Here is a 23,243-nt window from a genome sequence, read left to right as displayed (position 1 = left end):
AATTAGCAAACTTTTTGGAACAAGTTCCAGGTGTTGTATTTCCCCAAAATTCAGATTTATTTTTAATAATGAAATATTGAAGGAACAAGACTTAAATTAAAATTATCAATATACCAATTAGAGTTTGTTAAAATTGCATTAGCATGAAAATGTATTGCAGTTACTTGGAAATCAGATATGCATTGTATCCCCCTTTAGAAAAAAATTACATACAAGAAATTCTACAAATTTGGCACCCATATACCCAATCATTAGGCTTAAATTTATAATATTGGGCTTCCTGTACCTCAAAACACATGAGAAATCTCCTCTCAAATGTATTAAAAGACTTTTGCTAAAGTAGGTATGTAGAAAGATATTCCTCTGTGAAATCCTGAATGTTTTTCTTTTTCTATAACTATATTTTATTCTTATATTGATTATTCTGAGGGTGGGGATAATTTGGGGGAGGGGGTCTTTGGGTGGTGGGAGGGTTATATACCACATGTATGTAGTTTTAGATTATTATCTGGTTTTATTTTGTATTGTTTGTTGAATTTGATCGTATATGTTTAGAAAAGAATTTAAATATTCAAATAAGAATGATCTAGACCACAGGAGCATTCAGACCAGTTTGTTGTTCATTGACTACAGCTCAGCATTCAACACCATCATACCTACAAAACTTATGATTAGGCTGTAGGATCTGGGACACTCCCCATCTCTCTGCAACTGAATCTTCAACTTCCTTATTGGCAGACTCCAATCGCAGCAGCTCAGAAACATCAACTTCTCTTCTCTGACCATCAACACAGTGTGGCTGCATACTGTCCCCTGTATACTCTAGGCTGTGCACTCAAGTTTAGCTCTGACTCAATCAAGAAACAGCTGACAACACCACCAAATGGTGGAAATGATGAAAGAGAACACTGAATGGTGATGAAGAATCTGGTTAGATCCTGCCAGAACAAAAATCTTACTCTCAATGTCAGCAAGACAATGCATCTTATGATGGATTTAGGAAGGAGAGGTTGAGGGACTGCATTGATGGGACAGAGGAGAAAAGGGTCAGAACCTCCATGCACCTCTCTTGGAGCCAGCACATCAAAACCTCTATTTTTTAATAAGTCAGAGGAAATTTGGCCTGCCAATGGATACTCTCAAATTTTTTTAGGTGCATTGGCCAGTTGCATCATGGTATATTTTAGAAATTCAAGTGTCCAGGATCACAGAAGGGAGGAAACATAACCAAGTCTGTCACAGGCTAGGACATCCTATCCATTGCAGACATCTATCTATGTGAGGTCTCAAAGTAGCCAACATCATAAAGGGCCTCCACCACCCTGGTCACAATCTCTCCTCACTGCTATATTCAGGCAGATGATACAGAAGCCGGAAAAACAGCAGCTTTAGGTTCACAGGCCCAATACATGCCATAGTCCCAGCCAATCTGGGACCGATACAAGACCCCAGGTCCGAAGTAGCAAGATTCAGCACATAATCCAGAACTCCGAGACAGAGACCGTCTAATTCAGGCCTCGGCCCCACAGTCCTGAGAACCGAGGCAGCCATAACTGACCCCGAATCGTAACCCTGATTGTAGATCGCTCCCAATTTCACCGGGTCATTGTTTTAGAAGCGGATTAAGCCGGTCACTTCTATTCTAACTAAAGACACGATTTTCGCCTTTAACTGCCCAGTCACCTGATGTTGAAAATACACTTCAATCCCTACGCCGCCATCTTGCTTCTCAAGAGGCTCTTTAAAGCAGTTAAAACAGCTGCGGCGCTCTCTATTGGCTACTTCTCATGTCAATCAGTCAGCTGCTTCCGCCATCACGTTCAGTTGACTCAAACGGAACGGGTTATATAAAAAGGATATATCCCTCCGCCAGTCGTTTTACCTGCCAATTTCTCAGAACAAAACCCACCAGCAATGCCTCAAAGCCCCCCTTTATTTACGATAACACCCTCCTGCCGTGACCGAGCCCCGATGAGACCGCGCCTCCGGCTGAGGAAGGGAAGGTTGTCGGGTTTCGTTGCGGGTGGCGGAGGGCTGACGGCAAGGCGGTGAGGCGACGGCCGCCGTGCCCCTGGATGGCGATCGAAGCGTGCGGCGGCGGCGCGCGGGCCCCAGGTAGCGCCAGGCAGCGCGAGCCGGGCTTCGGCATGTCGGAGCGGCGGCCGGACTGCAGCCGAGTGTCGCAGCTGGAGTGCGGTGGGTGGCCGGCTTTTCCAGTCCGGGGTTTTGGGGGGGGGGGGGGGTGTGGAGAGCCATTTTTGTTTGTCTTCGTTTAAGCCTGTTGACCCCCCCCCCCCCTTCTCTCTCCTCTCCCCCCGGCAGAGCTCTACTACCTGATCGCCCGCTTCCTCCTGTCGGGACCCTGCCAGAGATCGGCGCGGGTAAGTCCCAACCAGCCGAGCCCCGGTCGGGAAGCCGCCCAGCACCCCCCTTGCAATGTTTAAAGCCCAATGTACTCACCCTTGTGTCCGTTTCGCGCAGGTCCTGATCCAGGAGCTGGAGGAACACCAGGTAAAAGGCGGCCGTGCGCCCACTTCCAGCTTAAATGCCGCTTTAACGATGCTTTCCCCTCCTCCTCCCGCCGGTTCCTGCTTCAACCTCTCTCCTCACTTCCTCCCCCAGCTCATCCCCAAGCGTGTGGACTGGCAAGGCCAGGAGCATCGGAGGAGCTTCGACAACCTGGTGAGAGTTTACAAGCCGCACGGACAAGTGAAAACTTTTGCCTTTTTTTTTGGGAGAGTTGAATCTCCCGCAAAAAAAGCAAGTTCTTCTCTTCCCCCCCCCCCCCACTTTCATTTTTATTTAATTTATCTAAAGAAAGACATGGCATCAAAATGTGGCTGTGCGCGGTGGAAATTGTGGGTCAGGTGAAATGAAAGAAGGTGATTTTAGATCTTGTTTTAAAAAAAATGTGCGTTTATTGTGGGTAGAGGTTTAGGATCAGAGAGAAGATTACGTAGGGCTGCTGCGATTTCGGACCAATGGGAGGATGTCTCTGATTTGCTGTGGCTGTTCGGTGAAATGTAACGTCGTCTCCCATTGGCAACTTGGCAAGCAGGCTGAATGCAGGAAACCGATGTCGAGCACGACTGCCAATTCATTAGCATTGCCTTATACTGACTGAACATAATGGACAGCTGAAACATCTTAGACCAATGACTAGTCCATTGTTTGCCATCTCCCCCCCCCCCCCCCCATTGATCACCTTTGGAATTGTGTTGAAACATTTAAAAGACTTATCTAATTGAGTGTGTTGCCTTCTCATTATTTCATTAACAATTTAGTGAAAAAGAAGTTTTAAAAAATGGTACAAATAAAAATGTAGTATTGCTCAGCTCAATCTCTCCAGACTTGACATTATAATGATGGGACTTGTGCAATAAGATGACAATAAACTTGAGAGTAAATATTCAATGAATTACTTAACATGTTTATTGTTCTTGAATAATGTTTTATTAAACATAATTTTCAGCCAATGAATTGTTATTCTGTGATATTTGTTTTTAAGCTTGGATTTTTATTCACAGTTTCAAGAACTATTTTGTATATACTTGCTGATTAGTTCTGAAAATTCACTTGATGTATTAATGCAGAATCCTAAAATTATTTAACATATATTTTCTCTACTAATTTGTACAAACTAGAAATGTTTAAAGAATTAAATTTTCAACATTGAATTATTAGAAATGCATGAAAGTTAAATGCAGATATTAAATGACCTATTATGTATAAACGATTACATATAACCTATCAATTACATAGAAATAGCAAGATGTCCAATAATGTTGACCAGGTATTAGTCCCTTCCAAAGTTTTCTGGGTGTTTTAGTACATTGTGTTTGTCAGGCATTTAATTATTTGCAGTCAAAGGTCTTGCACCCCCCCCCTTTTAAAATGTTTTCTAGTTCTTGCGACTACAGTCCCATCATACTTTGTGGCTGCTTCTGTATTTATTCTGAGTTAGGCTGAAATTTCTTTGATTTCAATTTGTAGAGCTGAGAGAGAATTAGACCTTTATTGTGCCATTCCACATGCTGGAACCTCTCCTTGGGAATAGAGCATAATCGTGGGGAGATTTTTTAAAAAATTGTCAATGTTTTGAAATGGAATCTTTGCAGTCCTGTCTGGCCTGGACATTAACCTTTCTTTTTCTCTCACTGTTGCTTGACCCTTGAGTTCTTCCTGCGTGTTTTTTTTTGTCTTTCACATTCCAGCATGTGCTTTAATTTCCTGGGTCCTGTCCTTGATATACCATTTGGCTTTAATGTTTAAAATTTAGGCATACCGGCGTGGACTTGAAGGGCCGACATGGCCTGTTTCCACGCCGTAAACAGTTATATGGTTATATTGTCCAGGGATTGTTACATAGCTGTAATGAAGCTGATGTGAGGATCTCCTGAATCTTCTGATGACAGGAAATGACTTGAAGGAAATTAGTTGGTCATTTTGTTACAAGATAGTTACATATTGTATAAAAGCCATGTAAATGCTGTTTAATTCTGAGGCCCATTTCTGGCAATTTAAAATTTGGTGAAATTGTTGCATTAATTTTCAGCCAATAATTTTAGTTAATGTTTCAGGTGAATTTTAGGCAGAAGGTGATTTATTATTTGTTTTTAAAATATAGGACAGCAGGCAATGTTTTTGAATTGGATTCATGACAATGGAATGTGATACAATTTAAGTACATTTTATGAATCGTACAGGTTCAGAAATCCATGATGGACAAAATTTCTCCATGTATTAGGTCAAAAGAGAAAAGTAGAAAAACACTTTTTTTCTTTGTTTTTATGGATCTAATCAAAGAATTTGGCATTGTGAATAGAAAGGACTTTTTCTGATACAGGAGAAAATTGGTTGTCCCCAAAATCTCTGTCTTTTGTGCAGTTTTCTGGCTTTATTTCTCTTAGTTTTGAGATGAAGAATAGGGTGAAATGAATCTGATTTTTACTCCTGTTCTGGGTTTTTTTGGCACTCATGACTTGCTGTTCGCCCTTGTCCTTTTGATCCCTTCAGATTGAAAGTGAAACAATTTTTGATTAACAGTTTTCTGGGATTGGTTTTATACCAAACCACCTGCTGATTCATACTGTACTGTAAATGTTTACCCATAGATCCAGTCCAGATGAAAGGATAAAAATTGCCAGAGTCCAAGGGGTTAAAGAACTCTTGTCAATATGCTACATCTGTTACTTGATCAACGTAAGCAGCTCATGGATCTTTTTACTCCATGCTTGCGTTTTGTTCTCCGTTTGTGCTAGGCTCAAGAATACTGCAGTTACGGGATAAGGCCTTGTGACCTTGCTTGCAATCAGACTTGACAACACTTCACTGGAAATGGTCATGGGATTTTATGATCTTGGATCAATTGACACAGGCAACATTTCCCTCTGAGGAACTCAATATTTATTTTGGAAAGGTAGACATCATCTTTGGCTGGATTAACCACACTGGCTTGTAAAAATAATAAAATTGCCAAAATCGCAGAGTTAAGATTCTGCTCTGTTTTCTGAGCATATTGCTGTCTGGTTATGAAACATGAACGATATATTGCTTTCAAAATGGAAGAGTCCACGGCTTTGCCAAATGCAAGCAGTGTATTATTGTCCTCTTGTACAAGTCAAAATAAGGGTTTCAACATAATAGTGTTATCAGAAGTGAAGATGCCATTCACACCAGCATTCATCAAGCAACAAAGACTTTGCTGGACAGAGTGAAAGACATCTGTGTCCCCAAGGACATGCTATATGAGGAACTGATGCAAGGCAAGATAACTGGAGTTGTGTGCTAGACTCATTTGATTTCTTAAAGGGTTATGAAAGCCTCAAACATTGATGATAAGTAGGAAGTGGTGGCAGTTGAGGAGGCATGTGGCACCAGGTAAATGAGTTGTTTCATGTTCATGTTTCATGTTCATGATGGATTGCAGTGTCTTTGGGAAGGACACAAAGTATTTGATCACTCCACACAATTGTAAATTATTGGCATTTTCACTTGTACACATGGCAGACTGTCTTTGGAATTGACTTGGCTAGTTATCATTGGAAATCCAGTTGATATTGTTTCCTCAGAGCTTGATAGCTGTGAATTCCTTTGTAAAGAACTGTATATTCACAGTGAAAGTATAATTTTGCTATGACTTTTAATATGCTTGATTATAGTTATTCAAGTGATTTTCTTAATATAGCCAAATTCTTCTTGCAAGCTCATACTAAGTTGTATCAGAGAAAGTTAAACTATAAAGTAAGATAATGCATTGAGAATTAATTCTGAAATTAATGTGTAAAAGGGAGCAGCAGATTATTAGCGTGCATTTTAAATTTTTTAAGCTTAATTTACACATAGATGTTGACATTGGCAATGTTATTTTGCAATTATTAGAAACCAATTTACAAACTGATGTAAAATGTTTTAACGTTGATTTTAGGTTTTAGCCAACAAACATGTGTCTTCAGATCACTTGCTACAAATTTGTCAACGAATTGGCCCACTTTTGGATAAGGAAATCCCACCCAGTGTTCCTGGAGTGCTAACTTTGCTGGGAGTTGGGCGACAGTCCCTATTACGCACTATAAAGGGTAAATAAAATGGATAATGCATTCTCTCTCACTTTTTGCTGATTTTGATGCTGAATAGTTAAATGAGTTAGTTTTTCTTTTGCTTTGGTTATTTACCAGAAATGATTACAGTGTAATATTTGATATATTTTAGTTATTTTTTTTTAAAGTAATCTATTGAAGAGATGACAAATACGAGATTCAATTTGGCAAAAAATAATTTTGAAAGCATGCATGTCATTATTTTACCCAGTTTGTGATCTGGCTGTAGCTGGAAATTGACAGTGTTCCATTTGGTTGTCAGCATTATGCTGAATTTCGACTTTGTGGGTTTCTTTCCTCTTTTAAAAAAAATTAGCTGCAACTTATCCAGTCTAATCTGAACATTGGTCCACTATGTCCATGTTCTTGCTGGGTTTGTATTGGTTGTCTGCATAACGCTGATGAATAGAAAAGTAACCAGTTCAAACTTTGTCACAATCTTATAATTACCATTTGTCATAATCTTATAATTATCCATTCACTTTGGATTCACCTTGATTGATTCTGTATTCAGAAGTGCATTTAAGGATTTGATTTGGTACTTTCCAACCCCTTAAGAATGTTGGTTTCCAATTGTTCATTTACCTTGTCAGTCACATGCTTTACTGACTTGAAAAAGTACCACACTGTTCCTTAATTGTTGCTTGAGCAAATTTCTGGAACTCTCAATCTAACAGCACTGGGAGTTGCTTGCCCTCACAGTTGCAACAGTTTACGAAAGTGGCTCGTTGCCATTTTAAGCACAAATGTAGGTCTTCCCAGTGACAATTCCATACTAGTGATTGGATTTTAAAAAAAATAACATTATTTTAACCTCAGATTGCAAACATGTAGCGTGGAAAGGTTCGTCTTTTGCTGCCCTTCATCGTGGAAGACCACCAGAACCTCCTGTGAACTATGGAAAATGTCCAAACATTGGTAAGTTGGAGAGATACTGAAAATTTGCAATACAAAATGTCTCTGGATAATGTATCCATAACTGATTTTGTGCTTCAAAATTAAAGGTTGGGTGAAATGGAACACAAACAAATGTGAGGCTCATGGTGGAATTTTTCATTGCTGATCAAGATTCTTTTTTCATTGAAAATTTCTGCTTCCTCTACATTATCAGTCAGCTAGTTCCAAGCCCCATCCATTCTTCGTGTGAAAGAGCATTTCCTCACCTTGCCTCTAATAGCACCAATTAGCTTGAACTTTGTTTTCCAATTTTTTTTTTATTTTTTTTTGTCACACTATAAATCACAATAGCCATGAACTTTGTTTTCCAATTGATATCAGTAGGAACTCCCAATTTCACACACTTTGATTAAATATAAGTGTGTAGAGTCAGGAGAAAAATGGAAAAATACAAGATTCAAGATTCTTTATTTAAATCCACACAGCACTTGTAACAAGATGTCAAATGGAAATAATGGCCATGATTCAATGGCAATTACAGACATATTTACAAATTGATCAAAGCTGAGAACTGAATAATTCAGGGAACCCGATAAGGACAGGCAAAAAAGGAATTGGGACACTTCTGTTAATATAGAACGAGTTCAGTACAGCAGTCAGAAATTAATGTTAGTTCAGAAGATCAACTTGATTGGTGATTAAGCAGCAGTGGAAAGACATAAAAACAATGCTAGAGAAACTCAGCAGGTCAAACAGTGCATTTTGTATAGCAAAGATACATAACCATCATTTCGGGCTTGAGCCCTTCATCAAGTGTTGCTTCACTTGGACTGTTTGGGGCCCCAAATGATGGTGAGAGAGGAGGTATGGCACAAGTGTGTCATTCCTTCTGGTCACAAGGGAAGATGCTAAGGCGACGATTAGAGGAAGGGATGAGGGAGTCACGGAATGAGCAGTCCTGGGTGAAAAATTATCTGGTGGTGGAATCATGTTGGAGTGACAGAAATTGCTGAAGATAATATGTTGGATGTGGAAGCTGGTGGGGTGATATGTGAGGACAAGGGGAATCCTGTTCTTGTTGGCATCCAAGGGCAGAGGGGCCAGGACAGATGTGTGGGAAATAGAGGAGATACAGCTAAGTTGATGGTGGTAGAGGGGAAGCCAGATTTTTTAAAGGAGGTCATCTCAGTTGGTCTGGAATGGATGACCTCATCCTGACTGCAACTGCAATGGAGAGAGAGGAATTGAGTAAAAGGATTAAAATCCTTACAGGGATTGGGTGTGAAAAAAATGTAGTCGAGGTAGTTGTGGAAATTGGTAGGCTTGTAGAAAATATCTAAAAAGCTTGTCTCCCAAGACGGAGACAGAGAGATCAAGAAAAGGGAGAGTCAACAGAGATGGAATGTGAATTTGAGGTTGGAGTGAAAGTGAATAAAATTGATGAGCTCATTATGGGTGCATGATGCAGCACCAATATAGCAGAGGAAGAGCTGAGTCTTGCCTGTAACAGCATGGATATTTCCACAAAGCCACAGAAAGGCAAGCATAGCTTGGACTCATGCAGGTAACTCCTTTTACTGGGAGAAAGTGGGATGAGTCAAATGAGAAGTTATTCAGGATTAGAACAAGTTCTGCCCAGTAGAGGAGGGTGGTGATGGAGGGGGACTGGTTCAGTCTGTTCTTAAGAAAGAAATGAAGGGCTCTGAGACCTTCTGTATGGGCGATGTAGGAGAGTGAAGTCATTGGTAAGATTTATCTACAGGCCTCCAAATGGTGGCTCGACAGTACAAAATATAAATGTAGAATTATTGGAGCTTGAAAAGATACTGTATAATCATGAGTGATAGTATTCTTAATGTCAATTGGACAAATCAAATTGGTTAAGGTACTCTGAAATACAAGTTCAGAGTCGTACAGCATGGAAACAGGGCCTTTGGCCCAACTTGCCCACATCGACCACAATATCCCACCTACACTATGCAAATTTGCACAGTATCTCTAAACCCAGCCAATCCATTTATATGTCAATCTTCTTTTCTTAAACATTGCAATAATACCTGCCTCAGCCACCACCTCCAGCAGCCTATTCCTTACATCCAGCACCTTCATTTTAAGCTTGTGTCCTCTGCTTACTGATTCCCCTACTCTGGGCAAAAGGCTCACGCATTCACCCAACTTATTCTTCTCATGATTTAATATACCTCGATGAGATCACCCCTCATGCCCCTGCCCTCACAAAGAATAAAGCCACATCCTGCTCAATCTCTTCCTATAACTCAGGCCCCCCACCCCCAAGTCCTGGCAACATCCTCTTAAATCTTCTCTGGACCCTCTTCAATTTGACATCTTTTCTGTGACCAAAGCTGAGTACAGTACCCTAAATGGGGCCTCTGCTGGATCCATGACTTCAACCGCCAGTTGTACACTTACCTGGTGACCCTCCGCAGGATCCATGCCTTCAATCTGTCGGTTCTACATTTGGCTGATGTATATCAAGAATATTAAGCTTGCCTCCCCAGAAAAATGTTGCATACAGAGAATATTTAATTTTACCTTGTGTATTAATTTGATTTGGTTGTACACTTACCTGGTGACCCTCCGCAGAATCCATGCCTTCAATCAGTCGGTTCTACATTTGGCTGATGTATATCAAGAATATTAAGCTTGCCTCCCCAGAAAAATGTTGCATACAGAGAATATTTAATTTTATTTTGCCTTGTGTATTAATTTGATTTGGTTATCTTGAAATATGAGACTCAGTCAAATTGTCTTACTTATTTATTTCAGTGAGTATTATCACTGCGAAACAACTGACAGGATGTGGACGACACAGCCATGTTTTTCCCATTGTTGCTTACCAGCATGTGAAAATGTACAAAAGGATACTTGGGCATCTTTCCTCTGTGTACTGTATAGCTTTTGACCGTACAGGAAGGAGAATTTTCACGGTAAGCAATTCCATGGCAAGAGGACCAATGAGGATATAATAATAAAGAAAGAGCATAGAAAATACATTTAAAGTGAACTTGCATGGTACTTTTGTTGGTTAGTGATGAATAATTTCTATGAGCTGTTCAATTTCAAAAACAATTTCCTGTCCTAGCTGCAACAACCCCATAACCAGACACATCTACCAGCCCCTCTTTCCCCCCCCCCCCCCCACCTCTTGTGCCCTCCCTTACATATTCACTTGTCTGGTCATCTTCCCCACCCATCTCTCCATTACCTCTGCTACTGCAGAAAATGTAACCCTTGTTTTTATTATCTCCTCTCTCACCACCATTCAGAGTCCCATACAGCTCTTCCACGAGGCAAAGATTCATGTAGAGAATTTCTCTTCTAACCCTCTATATCTCCTGATATTGCCTTCTACGTCAGTGAATCAAATGCAGACTGTCTGCAATGGCCATCCTAAACTCCTATTGCATGTTGTTTTAACTTCCCATCCCCACAGTGGCATGTCTGTCATGGGTCTTCTTCACTGCCAGAATGAAGCCCAACAGAAACTGGAAGAACAGCATCTCGTATTCCCTGGGCAGTCGCAGCCCAATGGTATTAATCTAGAATTTTCTAATTTCAGGTCATGAGTCTCTTTCTCTTTTTCTATATTCCTGCTCTAAACTTTAAATTTACTTCTTTATTTCTAGGGTTCAGATGATTGCTTGGTGAAGATTTGGGCTACTGACGATGGACGACTTCTGTCAACTCTACGTGGGCACTCAGCTGAGATTTCTGATATGGCTGTTAACTATGAGAACACATTGATTGCTGCTGGAAGCTGTGATAAAGTGATCCGTGTTTGGTGCTTACGGACATGTGCTCCTATCGCAGTTTTGCAAGGGCATACTGGATCTATAACTTCCTTATTGGTAATGAATTGTTTCTCTCCCTTAAACATGCCAATTTGTACCTTGTTGTTTTAAGGAAATAATGCAACATTTAACTTGGCATTTAACAATTTTTCCATTTGTCTTGCAATAGTCTTCAATCTTTAAATCACAAGTCTTAGTCATCACAGAAACAAGCCCTTTAAGTGATTGTCAAATATCCATCTATGCTAACCCATTTACAAGGACTTGATCCATAGCCTTCTATGCATTGACAGCATAAGTGCTCCTCCAAATATTGCTTAAATCTCTGAGAGTCTCCGTTAGCGGTACTCATTCAGTCAATGCAATCTACCATCTACCCACTAGGTGCAAAGGTTATTCATTAGATCAACACTAAAACCATGTCCTATAGTTTTTAGACATCTCTATTTTGGGAATAGTTTTCTACTATTCTATTCTATAATTAAAAAGTGGTGCTGGTATGATGGTAGCACTACCGCTGGTGTGGACCTGTGAAGACTGAGTAACGAAGTCACTGCTGCCCTCACAGGGTCCAGCTGCCCAATCCAACTACTGTTGCCTCTGTACAGGCTTTAAATGGCCCATTAAAAGAGCTGATGGTAGTTTATTTAAAATCCCATGACACGATAGGTCTGGGCCTAAGAAAGTGGCACAGCTGATTGGCAGCAGCCACAAGGTGTTGTGGACTCTGGGGAAGCCAAGGACTGCCAGAGGGGGACCAGAAAACAGGGAGTTCATCCTCCCATTTGAGAAGAAGCAGAGGAGACTACCTACCCATGGATGGTGACTACAACGTCAGACTAGTGAGGGACTTTAAAGCTGAAGAACACACGGGAGGTGGGCAGTTGCTGACTCGAGGTGAAGTACCCTCGTTGGATACAGGCTACTGGTGACTGTGGTAAAGGGACTCCCACCAGGCTGTAGACTGCTGGAGACTGGCTGAAGGGTTCCAGTTAGAACCAGGATTCAAGAGGTGTGCATCTCGAGCTTGGGATGCTGATGATTCGGACTCGATGTTGTGTGTCTGAGCACTGCAGGTGAAGCGATGGACATTCAGCGACCCTGGGTTGGGGGGGGTGGGGGGAAGAGGGGCTCTGTTTTGCTTCTTGTTCTCTGACTAAATGGCACTAGGCAATCTCTGCTGATCGAGAATCTTTGCTTTGTTGTAGACTGAAGGATATTTTGTGTAATATTACTTGAGAATAAAATATTCTTCAGTCTACTGTCGAGTTTCCTAATTACTGAAATACTCCATCCCAAACACCATCCACTGTATGTTCTCCAGTGTAATGACAGGTTGAGTACCCCTTATGCGAAATGCATGGCACCAGAAGTGTTTCACTTTTTGGATTTTTTTGATTTTGGAACACCATTTTAAAAACAAAATGCACTAATTTATTCAGACTTAAAGATGCATGGATTTACATTACAATACAAATATTTACATATGCAAAAATTAACTGAAAAAGACATACCTGTACATTGAAAAGTGTACACTCAATAATGCACTACTTAAGTCTGCTATGTCCTGTTCTCTGATCGGGATTTCGGATGAGGGGGATTTGACCTGCACTGTTTTTCAAAACCTTATTACACTTGTGGCCCAACCAATGTCTTATAAAGGCAAACCATAACCTTCCTGCTCTTGTATTCTGTGGCTCAGCTAATAAAGGCATATGATTTAAATTACCTTGTACATCACTTACATGGTGATCCTTTGTCTGGGAACTCTGAAGAATTCTTTTTTCTCTTCACTCACCGTGTCAAAGTGATATTCTTTCCATCTCATTGGTACCTTCTAGGCCAATTTTTTTTTTCTTTCTTTGGCTTGGCTTCGCGGACGAAGATTTATGGAGGGGTAATGTCCACGTCAGCTGCAGGCTCGTTTGTGGCTGACAAGTCCGATGCGGGACAGGCAGACACGGTTGCAAGGGAAAATTGGTGGGTTGGGTGTTGGGTTTTTCCTCCTTTGTCTTTTGTCAGTGAGGTTGTCTCTGCGGTCTTCTTCAAAGGAGGTTGCTGCCCGCCGAACTGTGAGGTGCCAAGATGCACGGTTTGAGGCAAGATCAGCCCACTGGCGGTGGTCAATGGGGCAGGCACCAAGAGATTTCTTTAGGCAGTCCTTGTACCTCTTCTTTGCTGCACCTCTGTCACGGTGGCCAGTGGAGAGCTCGCCATATAACACGATCTTGGGAAGGCGATGGTCCTCCATTCTGGAGACGTGACCTACCCAGCGCAGTTGGATCTTCAGCACCGTGGATTCGATGCTACCCTCAATATCAACACCATTTTTGTGATACTAGTAGGCTTACTCATCCTACATCCTACATGGTTAATGTATCGAAGGTTCATAACGAACCTGAGTTGCTTTACTGGTCACAGGCTTCCAATTACAAAAAAATTGTTTTTTGTTCCAAAGCCTTGGATCCCATGGGCTGCCACATTTTCGACTCGGTTCCTGAATGGGACCTCAACAAAGTGCATATAGATTACATCAACCACACTGCTCTCATCAACGCTTTGTGACTTTTAGAAAATGTGGCCCAGACAAGATCTTCTGTTAAAACTATGCTGACTATTTTTAATTAATTCTTGCCTTTTGAAGTGTAGAATAATCTGGCCTTTGGGGCTTTTCCACGAGATAGCCACCTGCCACTGATGACTCAATGCCCCTTAAATTTCAAAAGAGATTAACCTGTTTTGTAGTTCGGGTGCTCTGAGTAGATCAAAGTTTCTCTGCTATCTGTCTTCCCTGGCATTCCAACTTGCCTGCCATTTCACCAAAGCAGCCTAAGTAATATCCTGTCTCAGTACATTGCGTATTTAAGAGATCTGCTAATATTTTAAGTTGTTTCTCCTTTATCTATTTTATTGTGTGCAACCTCTCCTTTTCCATGGTGCAGCGGCCTTTGAATGAAGGCACGCAAAATATTCAAAATGATACCTCAACCACATTTTATAAGGAGCTTGATTGACTTAATAGACTCTCAACAATTCACTACCCATCTAATTTTAATACGTTTTAAAATTCACAAGTGTTTCCTTTTGTGTTAACTCACAGCTTTATTCTTGCGGTTGGTTTAGTGTTCAGCCTGATTTGCTACTAAATTGTGAATCAATATCTGAGTAGACTGACTTAATTAATTATACTTTTGGCATTGAAGCTTCTGGATTTATCTAATGTGCCCACCCTGAGCTCCATTCTCCCATTCTCCCACCAATCCCCCACCCCCATCCCATTTGAACACACTCTAGCACATTGGTTTTCCTGTTGATGTTTGCTTCAATAGATAATTTTCTTATTTTGTTGAAATTGGCATTTTCCAGTTGAGCTTCCTCATTTATTTTCCTTGTTCTTTTCCAAAGTTAATTGGAATTAGCTTGAGCTGTTTAAATATTTTTTAATTCATAACCACAGGACCTAATAGATACATTTGGAATTAGGATTGTAATCTCACTGTTCATTGGGAACACATTCCAAAAGGAATATATGTGTAAACTCCCTACCTAGTTACATGTTATCCCTGTACACATCAGACCTTTTGTGGAATAGTTTAGTCCTTCCAAGCTCCGCTTTGGCTTCCCAACAATCCCATAGACTTTTAAAAGAACTTATCTCTAGTGTCATGACCAATATTCTTCAATAAATATTTTCTAGATTGGTATATTATTTGGCCACTAATATACAAATAAATGGTGTACTCTGTGAAATTGACGGAATGTAGGGAGGAGGGTAAAACTCCTTTTTATATCCATGATCTGCGCCATGTGCTGTTTTCCTTTTGAAAGTTTATTCATCTTAAATTTTAAATTTAAAATGAGACGTACAGCACAGTAACAGGCCCTTTTGGTACATGAGCATGTACTGCCCAATTACACCGAATTGACCTAAACCCCCTGTGCATTTTTGAACCGGAGCACACGGAGGAAACCCACACAGACATGTGAAGAACGTACAAGCTCCTTACAGACCCCAGTTGCTGGAGCTATAATTTATAGGAGCACAACCAATGCATCCATTATTGATACTTGACCATTGATAATGAGTTGATTGTCCGATACAATGTACACATGCTGTAGCTGAACTGGTATTTGAGAGAGAAAACTGCAGAAATGAATGAAAAAACAACTGCATTGGGATACAATTGAATTAAAAAGAGACAATAAAATAGTTAATTATTCAATGAGATAGATAATAAAAAACAACTTGGTATTCCCCTCTACAGAGTTTCTACTTGGATTAGGATGCCTTTAGTTATACAACATTTGTATAATATTTTTCATTTTCTTATTTCCCATTAATTAATAATCCCAAATCATTCTTAAAAGGGCTTAAAGTAAATGTTGCATAACTCGAGAGTGATGCAAGTCAGTGAGTGCGGTGGTTACAGGTGAACATTAAGAAAAGTGCAGAATATTGACGAATGGTTTGATTTCGGAACCCTTTAAGCTAACTCGATCAACTCGTCAAGGTTGTCCTTTATCACCGGCTTTGTTTACGTTAGTGATTGAACCTTTAGCTCAGTTGATAAGACAAAATACACAGATACAAGGTATGAAAGTTTTAGATGAGGAGTATAAAATTAATTTATTTGCTGATGATGTATTGGTGTATTTAATAAACCCAGCTCAGTCACTTTTACACTTGAAGGAATGTTTAATACAATATGGATGTCTTTCTGGATATAAAGTTAATTGGGAAAAAAATGATATATTACTGGTAAGTGAAGGAGATTATTCAGTTTATAAGAATATTATTAATTTGAAATGGACTGATCGAATTAAATATTTGGGTATAATTTTGAATGTTAATTATCAATCTTTATATAAATTATGTTCTGTTAATGAAAAAAATTAAAACTGATTTGATCAAATGGAAAGATTTACCTATTAATTTAATGGGAAGGATAAATACAATTAAGATGAATATCTTTCCGCGTATACAATATTTGTTTTAATCTATTCCGTATTTACTTGATAATATTTTTTTTCGAGATTTAAATAAAATGGTTAGGGAGTTTTTATGGAGAGGTAAATTTTAGAGAGTATCTTTGAATAAATTAACTTGGAAATATGAGTTAGGGGGATTACGTTTTCCACATTTTCCAAATTATTATGAAGCAGCCCAACTTAAATTTATTAGTTCATTGATGGATTTGGTACGGCCTCCTAGTTGGGCCAAAATTGAGATGGCAAATATTTCTGAATTTGAAATACATCAATTTTTGTTTAGATGGAATATGAATTTGTTACAACAATATAATGTGCCTATACTAAAACATTTAATGAAGTTAGGGATAAAGAAAAATAAAATGACAGGCTCTAGGGGTAAATTATCGACTTTGACTCCGTTGTATAGTAATCAACTTATTCCTTTTTCAATACATAATCGAAGCTTATTGCATTGGAGATTTAAAGGTGTGAAAAATTTGGGAGATTGTTTTAAAGCGGCTTAATTTTTATCTTTTAATCAGATGAGGGAAGGTTTTGGTATTGATAAGAATTCTTTGTTTCTATATTATCAAATTCGATCTTTCGTAAGATGTATGTTTGGTAGAGATATGATTTTACTTGAAATGACTAAATTTGAGACTTTTCTTATGAAGGTACCACAGAAGGATTATATTTCATCTATGTATCAAATATTACAGGATGGTATGGATAAAAAGGGTTGGGATAAATCCAAAAGTAAATGGGAAGCGGATACTAGTTTTATTTTTTCTGAAGATGATTGGTTAGATATCTGTTATGATAGTGTAACTAGATTGATAAATCCTCATTATGCAATGATTAACTATAATTTTTTACATCAATTATATTTAACACCTGAAAATTTTAAAAAGTATGGTTTTCATGAATCTGACTTGTGTTTTAGATGTGGTGATATGGTTGGAACATTTTTTCATGCCATATGGTCATGTATACATATACAATCTTTTTGGAAGAAAATTCAATCATTTTTAGAATATCTGTATAAGATTAAATGAGGATTTTGGCGGTGGCCCCGGCCTCGGTCGAGTGAGGCAGGCGGAGGCCCCGGTCCGGGCAGAAGCGAGGGGGAGGTTCCGGAAACTGCCAAAATGTTTGGCCTGGAAGTCAGCCTGAAGAAAACTGAGGTCCTCCATCAGCCAGCTCCTCTCCATGACTACCAGCCCCCCCACATCTCCATCGGGCACACAAAACTCAAAACGGTCAACCAGTTTACCTATCTCGGCTGCACCATTTCATCGGATGCAAGGATCGACAATGAGATAGACAACAGACTCGCCAAGGCAAATAGCGCCTTTGGAAGACTACACAAAAGAGTCTGGAAAAACAACCAACTGAAAAACCTCACAAAGATTAGCGTATACAGAGCCGTTGTCATACCCACACTCCTGTTCGGCTCTGAATCATGGGTCCTCTACTGGCATCACCTACGGCTCCTAGAACACTTCCACCAGCGTTGTCTCCGCTCCATCCTCAACATTCATTGGAGCGACTTCATTCCTAACATGGAAGTACTCGAGATGGCAGAGGTCGACAGCATTGAGTGCACGCTGCTGAAGATCCAACTGCACTGGGTAGGTCACGTCTCCAGAATGGAGGACCATTGGCTTCCCAAGATCGTGTTATATGGCGAGCTCTCCACTGGCCACCGTGACAGAGGTGCACCAAAGAAGACGTACAAGGACTGCCTAAAGAAATCTCTTGGTGCCTGCCACATTGACCACCGCCAGTGGGCTGATATCACCTCAAACCGTGCATCTTGACGCCTCACAGTTCGGCGGGCAGCAACCTCCTTTGAAGAAGACCGCAGAGCCCACCTCACTGACAAAAGACAAAGGAGGAAAAACCCAACCCCAACCAACCAATTTTCCGCTGCAACCGTGTCTGCCTGTCCCGCATCGGACTTGTCAGCCACAAACTAGCCTGCAGCTGACGTGGACATTACTCCTCCATAAATCTTCGTCCGCAAAGCCAAGCCAAAGATAAGATTAAAATAGTTTTAGATCCAACAGTATTTTTATTGGGTAGTTTGCAACCTCTGAAAGGTTTGGGATTAGATAAGTTCCAGCTTGCTTTTGTATATTTAGCTTTATTCGTAGCAAAAAAATGTATTGCTAGTACGTGGAAAGATACAAATATGATTGATATTAATAAATGGCATAATGAGATGAAATATTGTTTAATAATGGAAAAAATTACATATGTTTCACATGATAATTATAATTTTTTTATTAATAAGTGGTTGTTATATTCAGAATATTTACATTGATTAGATCTTAATATGTATATTTAATTTTTCTTTAATATTTTTTCTTTTTTCTTTCTTTAAGGCTCTCCTTAGGAGAGTTGGCTTAAGGGGGGAGTTCTTTTCTTTTATATATATATATATATAAAAAATAACGTTCATGTTTATGGTTAATTGTTGTAGATGTCATATTATTTGTTTTTCGAATGAATAAATAAAGTTTTTTTTAAAAAGTGCAGAAGATTTTTGGATCTTCTTAAGCTTGAGAAAGGTGGGACAAGTGAAACTGCCCAAGAGCTCTTTGAAATAGATCAAGAGCCAGAAATGGCATAAATAAGGTTTACAGCAGCAAATAAGCTGAGGCAGGCACAAAATCAGGAAAATTTGCTAAATCATTGGGCAAAGGGCTGGCAACTTAAGTCAACTATTGAGTTACAAGGGCAATGTTGGTGTAAAGTGCATTCCCAATGGGTACAAAAAAAAATGCTGCTAAGGCCATGTTTGACTAATCTATCACTGCCTGCAGAGGGAGAAATTTACAATCACTTAAATTCAGTCCTGTCAACTTTAGAAACAGAGCTTGCATATTTAAGTAATAATTCCAGATTCAAATGTATTTCCTTTGTCCTCTGTACTTCAGTTTTGCCCAAGCACCAGAGGAAGAACACGATACTTGACGTCCACCGGTGCTGATGGGACTATTTGCTTTTGGCAATGGAATACAGAGACTATTAAATTTAAGTAAGTTTTCAGGACTGTTTTGCAGATATAAACCTCTTTGCTTTTTGGTTTTTAATGATTTGTTCAGATAGAAATTAATTTTATGCACACAATCTTAGACAATGATGATAAAAGAAGTTTAATAAACAATGAAGCTTCCAGAAATGGTGGTGTTTTCTCATTAGCAAAACAATTTTTCATTCATTTCTGTTTGATATTTAGTACAAGTTCTCAGTTCCATGTCTTCCCTGGTCTGCGGTTAGATTATGTCAACTCCTGATATTCGGATGTTAGCTTTTCATAGTAGGATATTGCTATACATGAACATAGCAGAAGTTATAGACACTCCGCTTCACATTCAATTAACTATATTTTGAAGTGTCTTATAAATACAGAATGAGTCTGCCATTTTTGTGAAAGCTAAACTGTGCAAAAGGAATGAGAGGAGAATATTGGTCACTCTCCATAAACACAAATCTTCTGCATTCTCCCAAACAGGCAGCTGGAACTGTGATATATATAATGTGCAGTATTAGGAATTTGATTTTCTAGTCTTGAGGTGGCTTTGTATTAAAATTAATATTCCCTATTTTACAGTGAACATCCAATAAAATTTACAGATAGATCCAGGCCAGCAAGTCAGATCTCCTGCTCTTCTTTCAGTTCTGGTAAGTTCTTATTTTACGGAACAAAATATCTTTTTATTTGAGTGCCTTATCCATATCCCCATCACACTCAATCCTCTAGGATTTCCTTTGACAAATTACCTATTTCAGCTATATTTTTTAGTACAGTAGCAAGGAGAATGCTTTTCTCAGCTACTGGCAGAAGACCCATCTGACCAATGTAACAGCATTAATCTGCTATGAATTCCATATTGTGACCTCAGTAAGATTTATCAGTGGCCAGGAAATGAAATATCTTTTCAAGAAAAACTGAAGCCAGAATGGGACTCTTGTCCTCCTCACCCCACCTTCTTATTTGGATTCTACCTCTTTTTCTAGATTCTTGACAAAAAGCTCAGGCCCAAAACGTTGATTGCCTTTTACTTCTTACAGATACTTTGTGACCTGCTAAGTTTCTCCAGCACATTTGTGTATTTCTTATTTACCGAATGACACATTTTCTGTCAATGTGAATTTTATTAGGATGGAATCATACAGCACAGAAACTGACCTTTCCCAGGTCTGTGCCAACCATCCACAATAAACCCATTTACCATAATTTATCCTGTAGCATCTATGCCTCTGTGATTTAAGTGTTTCTCTGGATAATATTTAAATGTTGCGAGAGAACCTGCTTCCACCCAGATCAGTCTCGCTCTCCCCTCACATTTCCACACCCTTTATTATCTCACCTGGTCCAATCCCACTCTCCCTTGGTACACCAAAATCCCTCTGTTTCTCAATATTCCCTGGGAGTTTACTCAGATTAGTTCTCCCAGGATGCATCACCTCGTACCTGTGAGAATTAAATTTCATCTGATTCCTCTCCTTGCTGCAATATCCTCTTTGCCTTCAACAATTACATTTATCATTGGATTAAGTCAAGAATAAGGATCTACTGATGTGTAAGTAGTATGCTCATTGTAAATTCATTTGTTTAAACTTTTCATTTTAATTCGTTCACAGGTGGAATGTTTATAGCAACTGGCAGTACAGATCATGTGATTAGGGTTTACTACTTAGGTTCTGGTTCACCAGAGAGAATTTCTGAACTGGCATCACATACGGTAAGATACTAAACATTGAGGTCACAACATGTACTTGTTACTCTTGCATTCACAAGCTAATTTTGCTTTATCAAGGTTAAAGAGGAAATCTTGTTGTTAAGATAGTCTCTCTTTTATTCAAAAAGTGCATAAGCCTTGCATGATTTAGCATCCATCTTCATTTAAAACATACTTTTAGAAATAATTGAACTTTTTTTCAAATAACATCACCTACAGTATTTCACAGTACTTTTAAGTAAGCATTAATGTGGAGCTGGAAGGAAAGTATATTGCTTATTATGAAGTACTTTAGTTCTTCTTCCATGACTGGATTTACATTGCAACTCTGCATATTGTCAATTAGCAGCATTTAGTTTTATTATACATATTATTAAACAGCTTATTTATTTTTGAGGTGGGGTGCTGCTTTCTCCAAGGAGACTTGCTGTATTCTGCATGGGGCTTGATGCAGACTGATTCACAAAAACTTCAATGCCATTTGAAAATGCTTAACTCAAATTCTGTATAAATAAGCAATCTTGCTGGCACATGTATTTTAATTGGGCATGTCACAAAGTTAGAGAAATAGTATTATATAGGTTCTCTAATTCAGTCTTTGTGGGGAGGGATGATTCATTGTCATTTCCCCATCTGTACATAAAGCATTCATATTACGCAGGCGTGGAGAAGAATGACACACACACACCAAAGTTTTGAAGTCGAGACTGGATATTGAACTGGCCATCGCATTTATATGGCCCCCAGGTGCTGATGTCAGGGCACCGAGTCAACGGAGCGCTGGCCTGGGATTGACTGGCATTCCTGCCACGATGGCCGGTGTCAGCCCCAGGTCTGCACGGTCACCACATTCAACGGCCATTTTGTGGGCCAGTCTGCGTCTCTGTGCGCGGGTCGCTACATGACCCCACCGAAACTGTTTTCCATTGGTTTGGGCGGTGTGCCCCTGCGTCACAGGGGAGGAGTGCAGACCAGCTGGTTGAAGTCCAGATATGCCAGCTTCAAATGGTCAGCGTTAAAGGTCTCCTCTTTACCGCTGATGTCGAGGACGAAAGTGGAGCCGTTGTCCCCAATGACCCTGTGGGGCCCCTCGTAAGGTTGTTGTTGGGGCAGCCAGTGTATGTCCCTTCACATTAACACGTACTAACAAGTCTAAGTCCCTGGGGATATTATATTTGGGATGGCCATGTGGTGGGGGATGCTGTGGGACCAGGGACCCCAGTTTTCACTGCAAGTTCTCAAGGGTGGCTGCAGGGTCTTCTGGGTATTTGTTGGGAGCTTGGAAAGCCATGGAATGATTAAGGGTGCACCGTAGACCATCTTCACCTCCGAGGTGTTGAAGCCTTCCTTCGGCACAGTGTGAATCTCCAGCAGAACCCAAGGCAGTTTGTCACCCAGTTGGACCCCTTGAGCTGGGCCGTAAAGGCTGCCTTCAGGTGCCTGTGGAACCGCTCCACCAACCCATTGGCCTGAGGGTGGTACGCTATGGTGTGGTGGAGCTGTGATCCCAGACGTTAGCTAGTGCAGCCCAGAAGTAGGTTAGGTGCCCTGGGACCCATAATCTGGACACCCACGTGTCGATGAGTGCCCTGGCACAGGTTTCTATGATGGTATCAGCCATTGGGACTGCCTCAGTCAGCAGGTATCTCACCCCACAGGAAACTGATAGCAGCCCCACTATATCAATATGTGCATGGCTGAACTTTGCACCACACTGGTTCAAGTCTGTGGACGCCTTTGTGCGAGTCTGCACTTTTGAGGACTAGCAGTTCATGCAGGTCTTGGCCCACTAGCTGACCTGCTTGCGGAGGCCATGGTATACAAACCTGCTAGCCAACATCTTGACTGTGGCTCGTATTGCTGGATGTGCCAGGTGGTGTATGGCGTCGAAAACCTGGTGTCTTCATGCGGCCGGTACATTGGGGCAAGGAGTGCCGGTGGAGATGTCGCACAGTAGTGTCAGGTAACCTGGGCCAATAGGGATGTCTTCCACCCTGAGACCAGAGATAGCTGTCTATTCGCTGGAATCTCAGGGTATTGCTGCTGTGCTTTGGTGAGGGCCATGGGACAGGGTGTGGACCGACTCAATCGCAGGGAGTAACAGAGCATCGGCTACCACATTGCTTTTCCCCATGATGTGTTGCAAGTCCGTGGTAAATTCGGGCATATAGGACAAGTGTCTCTGCTATTGGACCGACCACAGGTCCGATACC

At 40.3% G+C, this 23,243-nt stretch overlaps 1 protein-coding gene and 1 long non-coding RNA gene across 17 annotated transcripts in view; one reads left to right on the top strand and one right to left on the bottom strand.

The window, feature by feature from the left end:
- LOC138740654 (uncharacterized) overlaps nt 1–1,878 on the bottom strand; it is a 35,569-nt gene extending 33,691 nt beyond the window's left edge. Inside the window, exon 1 of one of the 2 annotated variants that reach the window (XR_011343099.1) lies at nt 1,684–1,878. This is a non-coding gene — a long non-coding RNA (uncharacterized lncRNA). The remainder of the gene's footprint in view (nt 1–1,683) is intronic. The other variant, XR_011343098.1, reaches the window with a different exon arrangement.
- Nucleotides 1–23,243, top strand: part of LOC138740653 (bromodomain and WD repeat-containing protein 3-like) — a 120,722-nt gene that overhangs the window by 585 nt on the left and 96,894 nt on the right. For 3 of the 15 annotated variants that reach the window (XM_069893610.1, XM_069893609.1, XM_069893607.1), the window contains exons 1-11: nt 1,875–2,196; nt 2,323–2,381; nt 2,482–2,511; nt 2,623–2,682; nt 6,428–6,578; nt 7,419–7,517; nt 10,284–10,444; nt 11,144–11,365; nt 19,222–19,322; nt 19,899–19,969; nt 20,933–21,033. In XM_069893610.1, the coding sequence (XP_069749711.1) occupies nt 2,076–2,196; nt 2,323–2,381; nt 2,482–2,511; nt 2,623–2,682; nt 6,428–6,578; nt 7,419–7,517; nt 10,284–10,444; nt 11,144–11,365; nt 19,222–19,322; nt 19,899–19,969; nt 20,933–21,033 (1,176 nt within the window). In that variant the 5' untranslated portion in view covers nt 1,875–2,075. Of the gene's footprint in view, nt 1–1,864; nt 2,197–2,322; nt 2,382–2,481; nt 2,512–2,622; nt 2,683–5,261; nt 5,420–6,427; nt 6,579–7,418; nt 7,518–10,283; nt 10,445–11,143; nt 11,366–19,221; nt 19,323–19,898; nt 19,970–20,932; nt 21,034–23,243 lie in introns of those variants that run through there. The other 12 variants (XM_069893618.1, XM_069893619.1, XR_011343097.1 and 9 more) reach the window with 9 other exon arrangements.

Source organism: Narcine bancroftii, chromosome 8 (assembly GCF_036971445.1).
Source record: "Narcine bancroftii isolate sNarBan1 chromosome 8, sNarBan1.hap1, whole genome shotgun sequence".
Classification (NCBI taxonomy): Eukaryota; Metazoa; Chordata; class Chondrichthyes; order Torpediniformes; family Narcinidae; genus Narcine; species Narcine bancroftii.
This window is presented reverse-complemented; position numbering and strand designations above follow the sequence as displayed.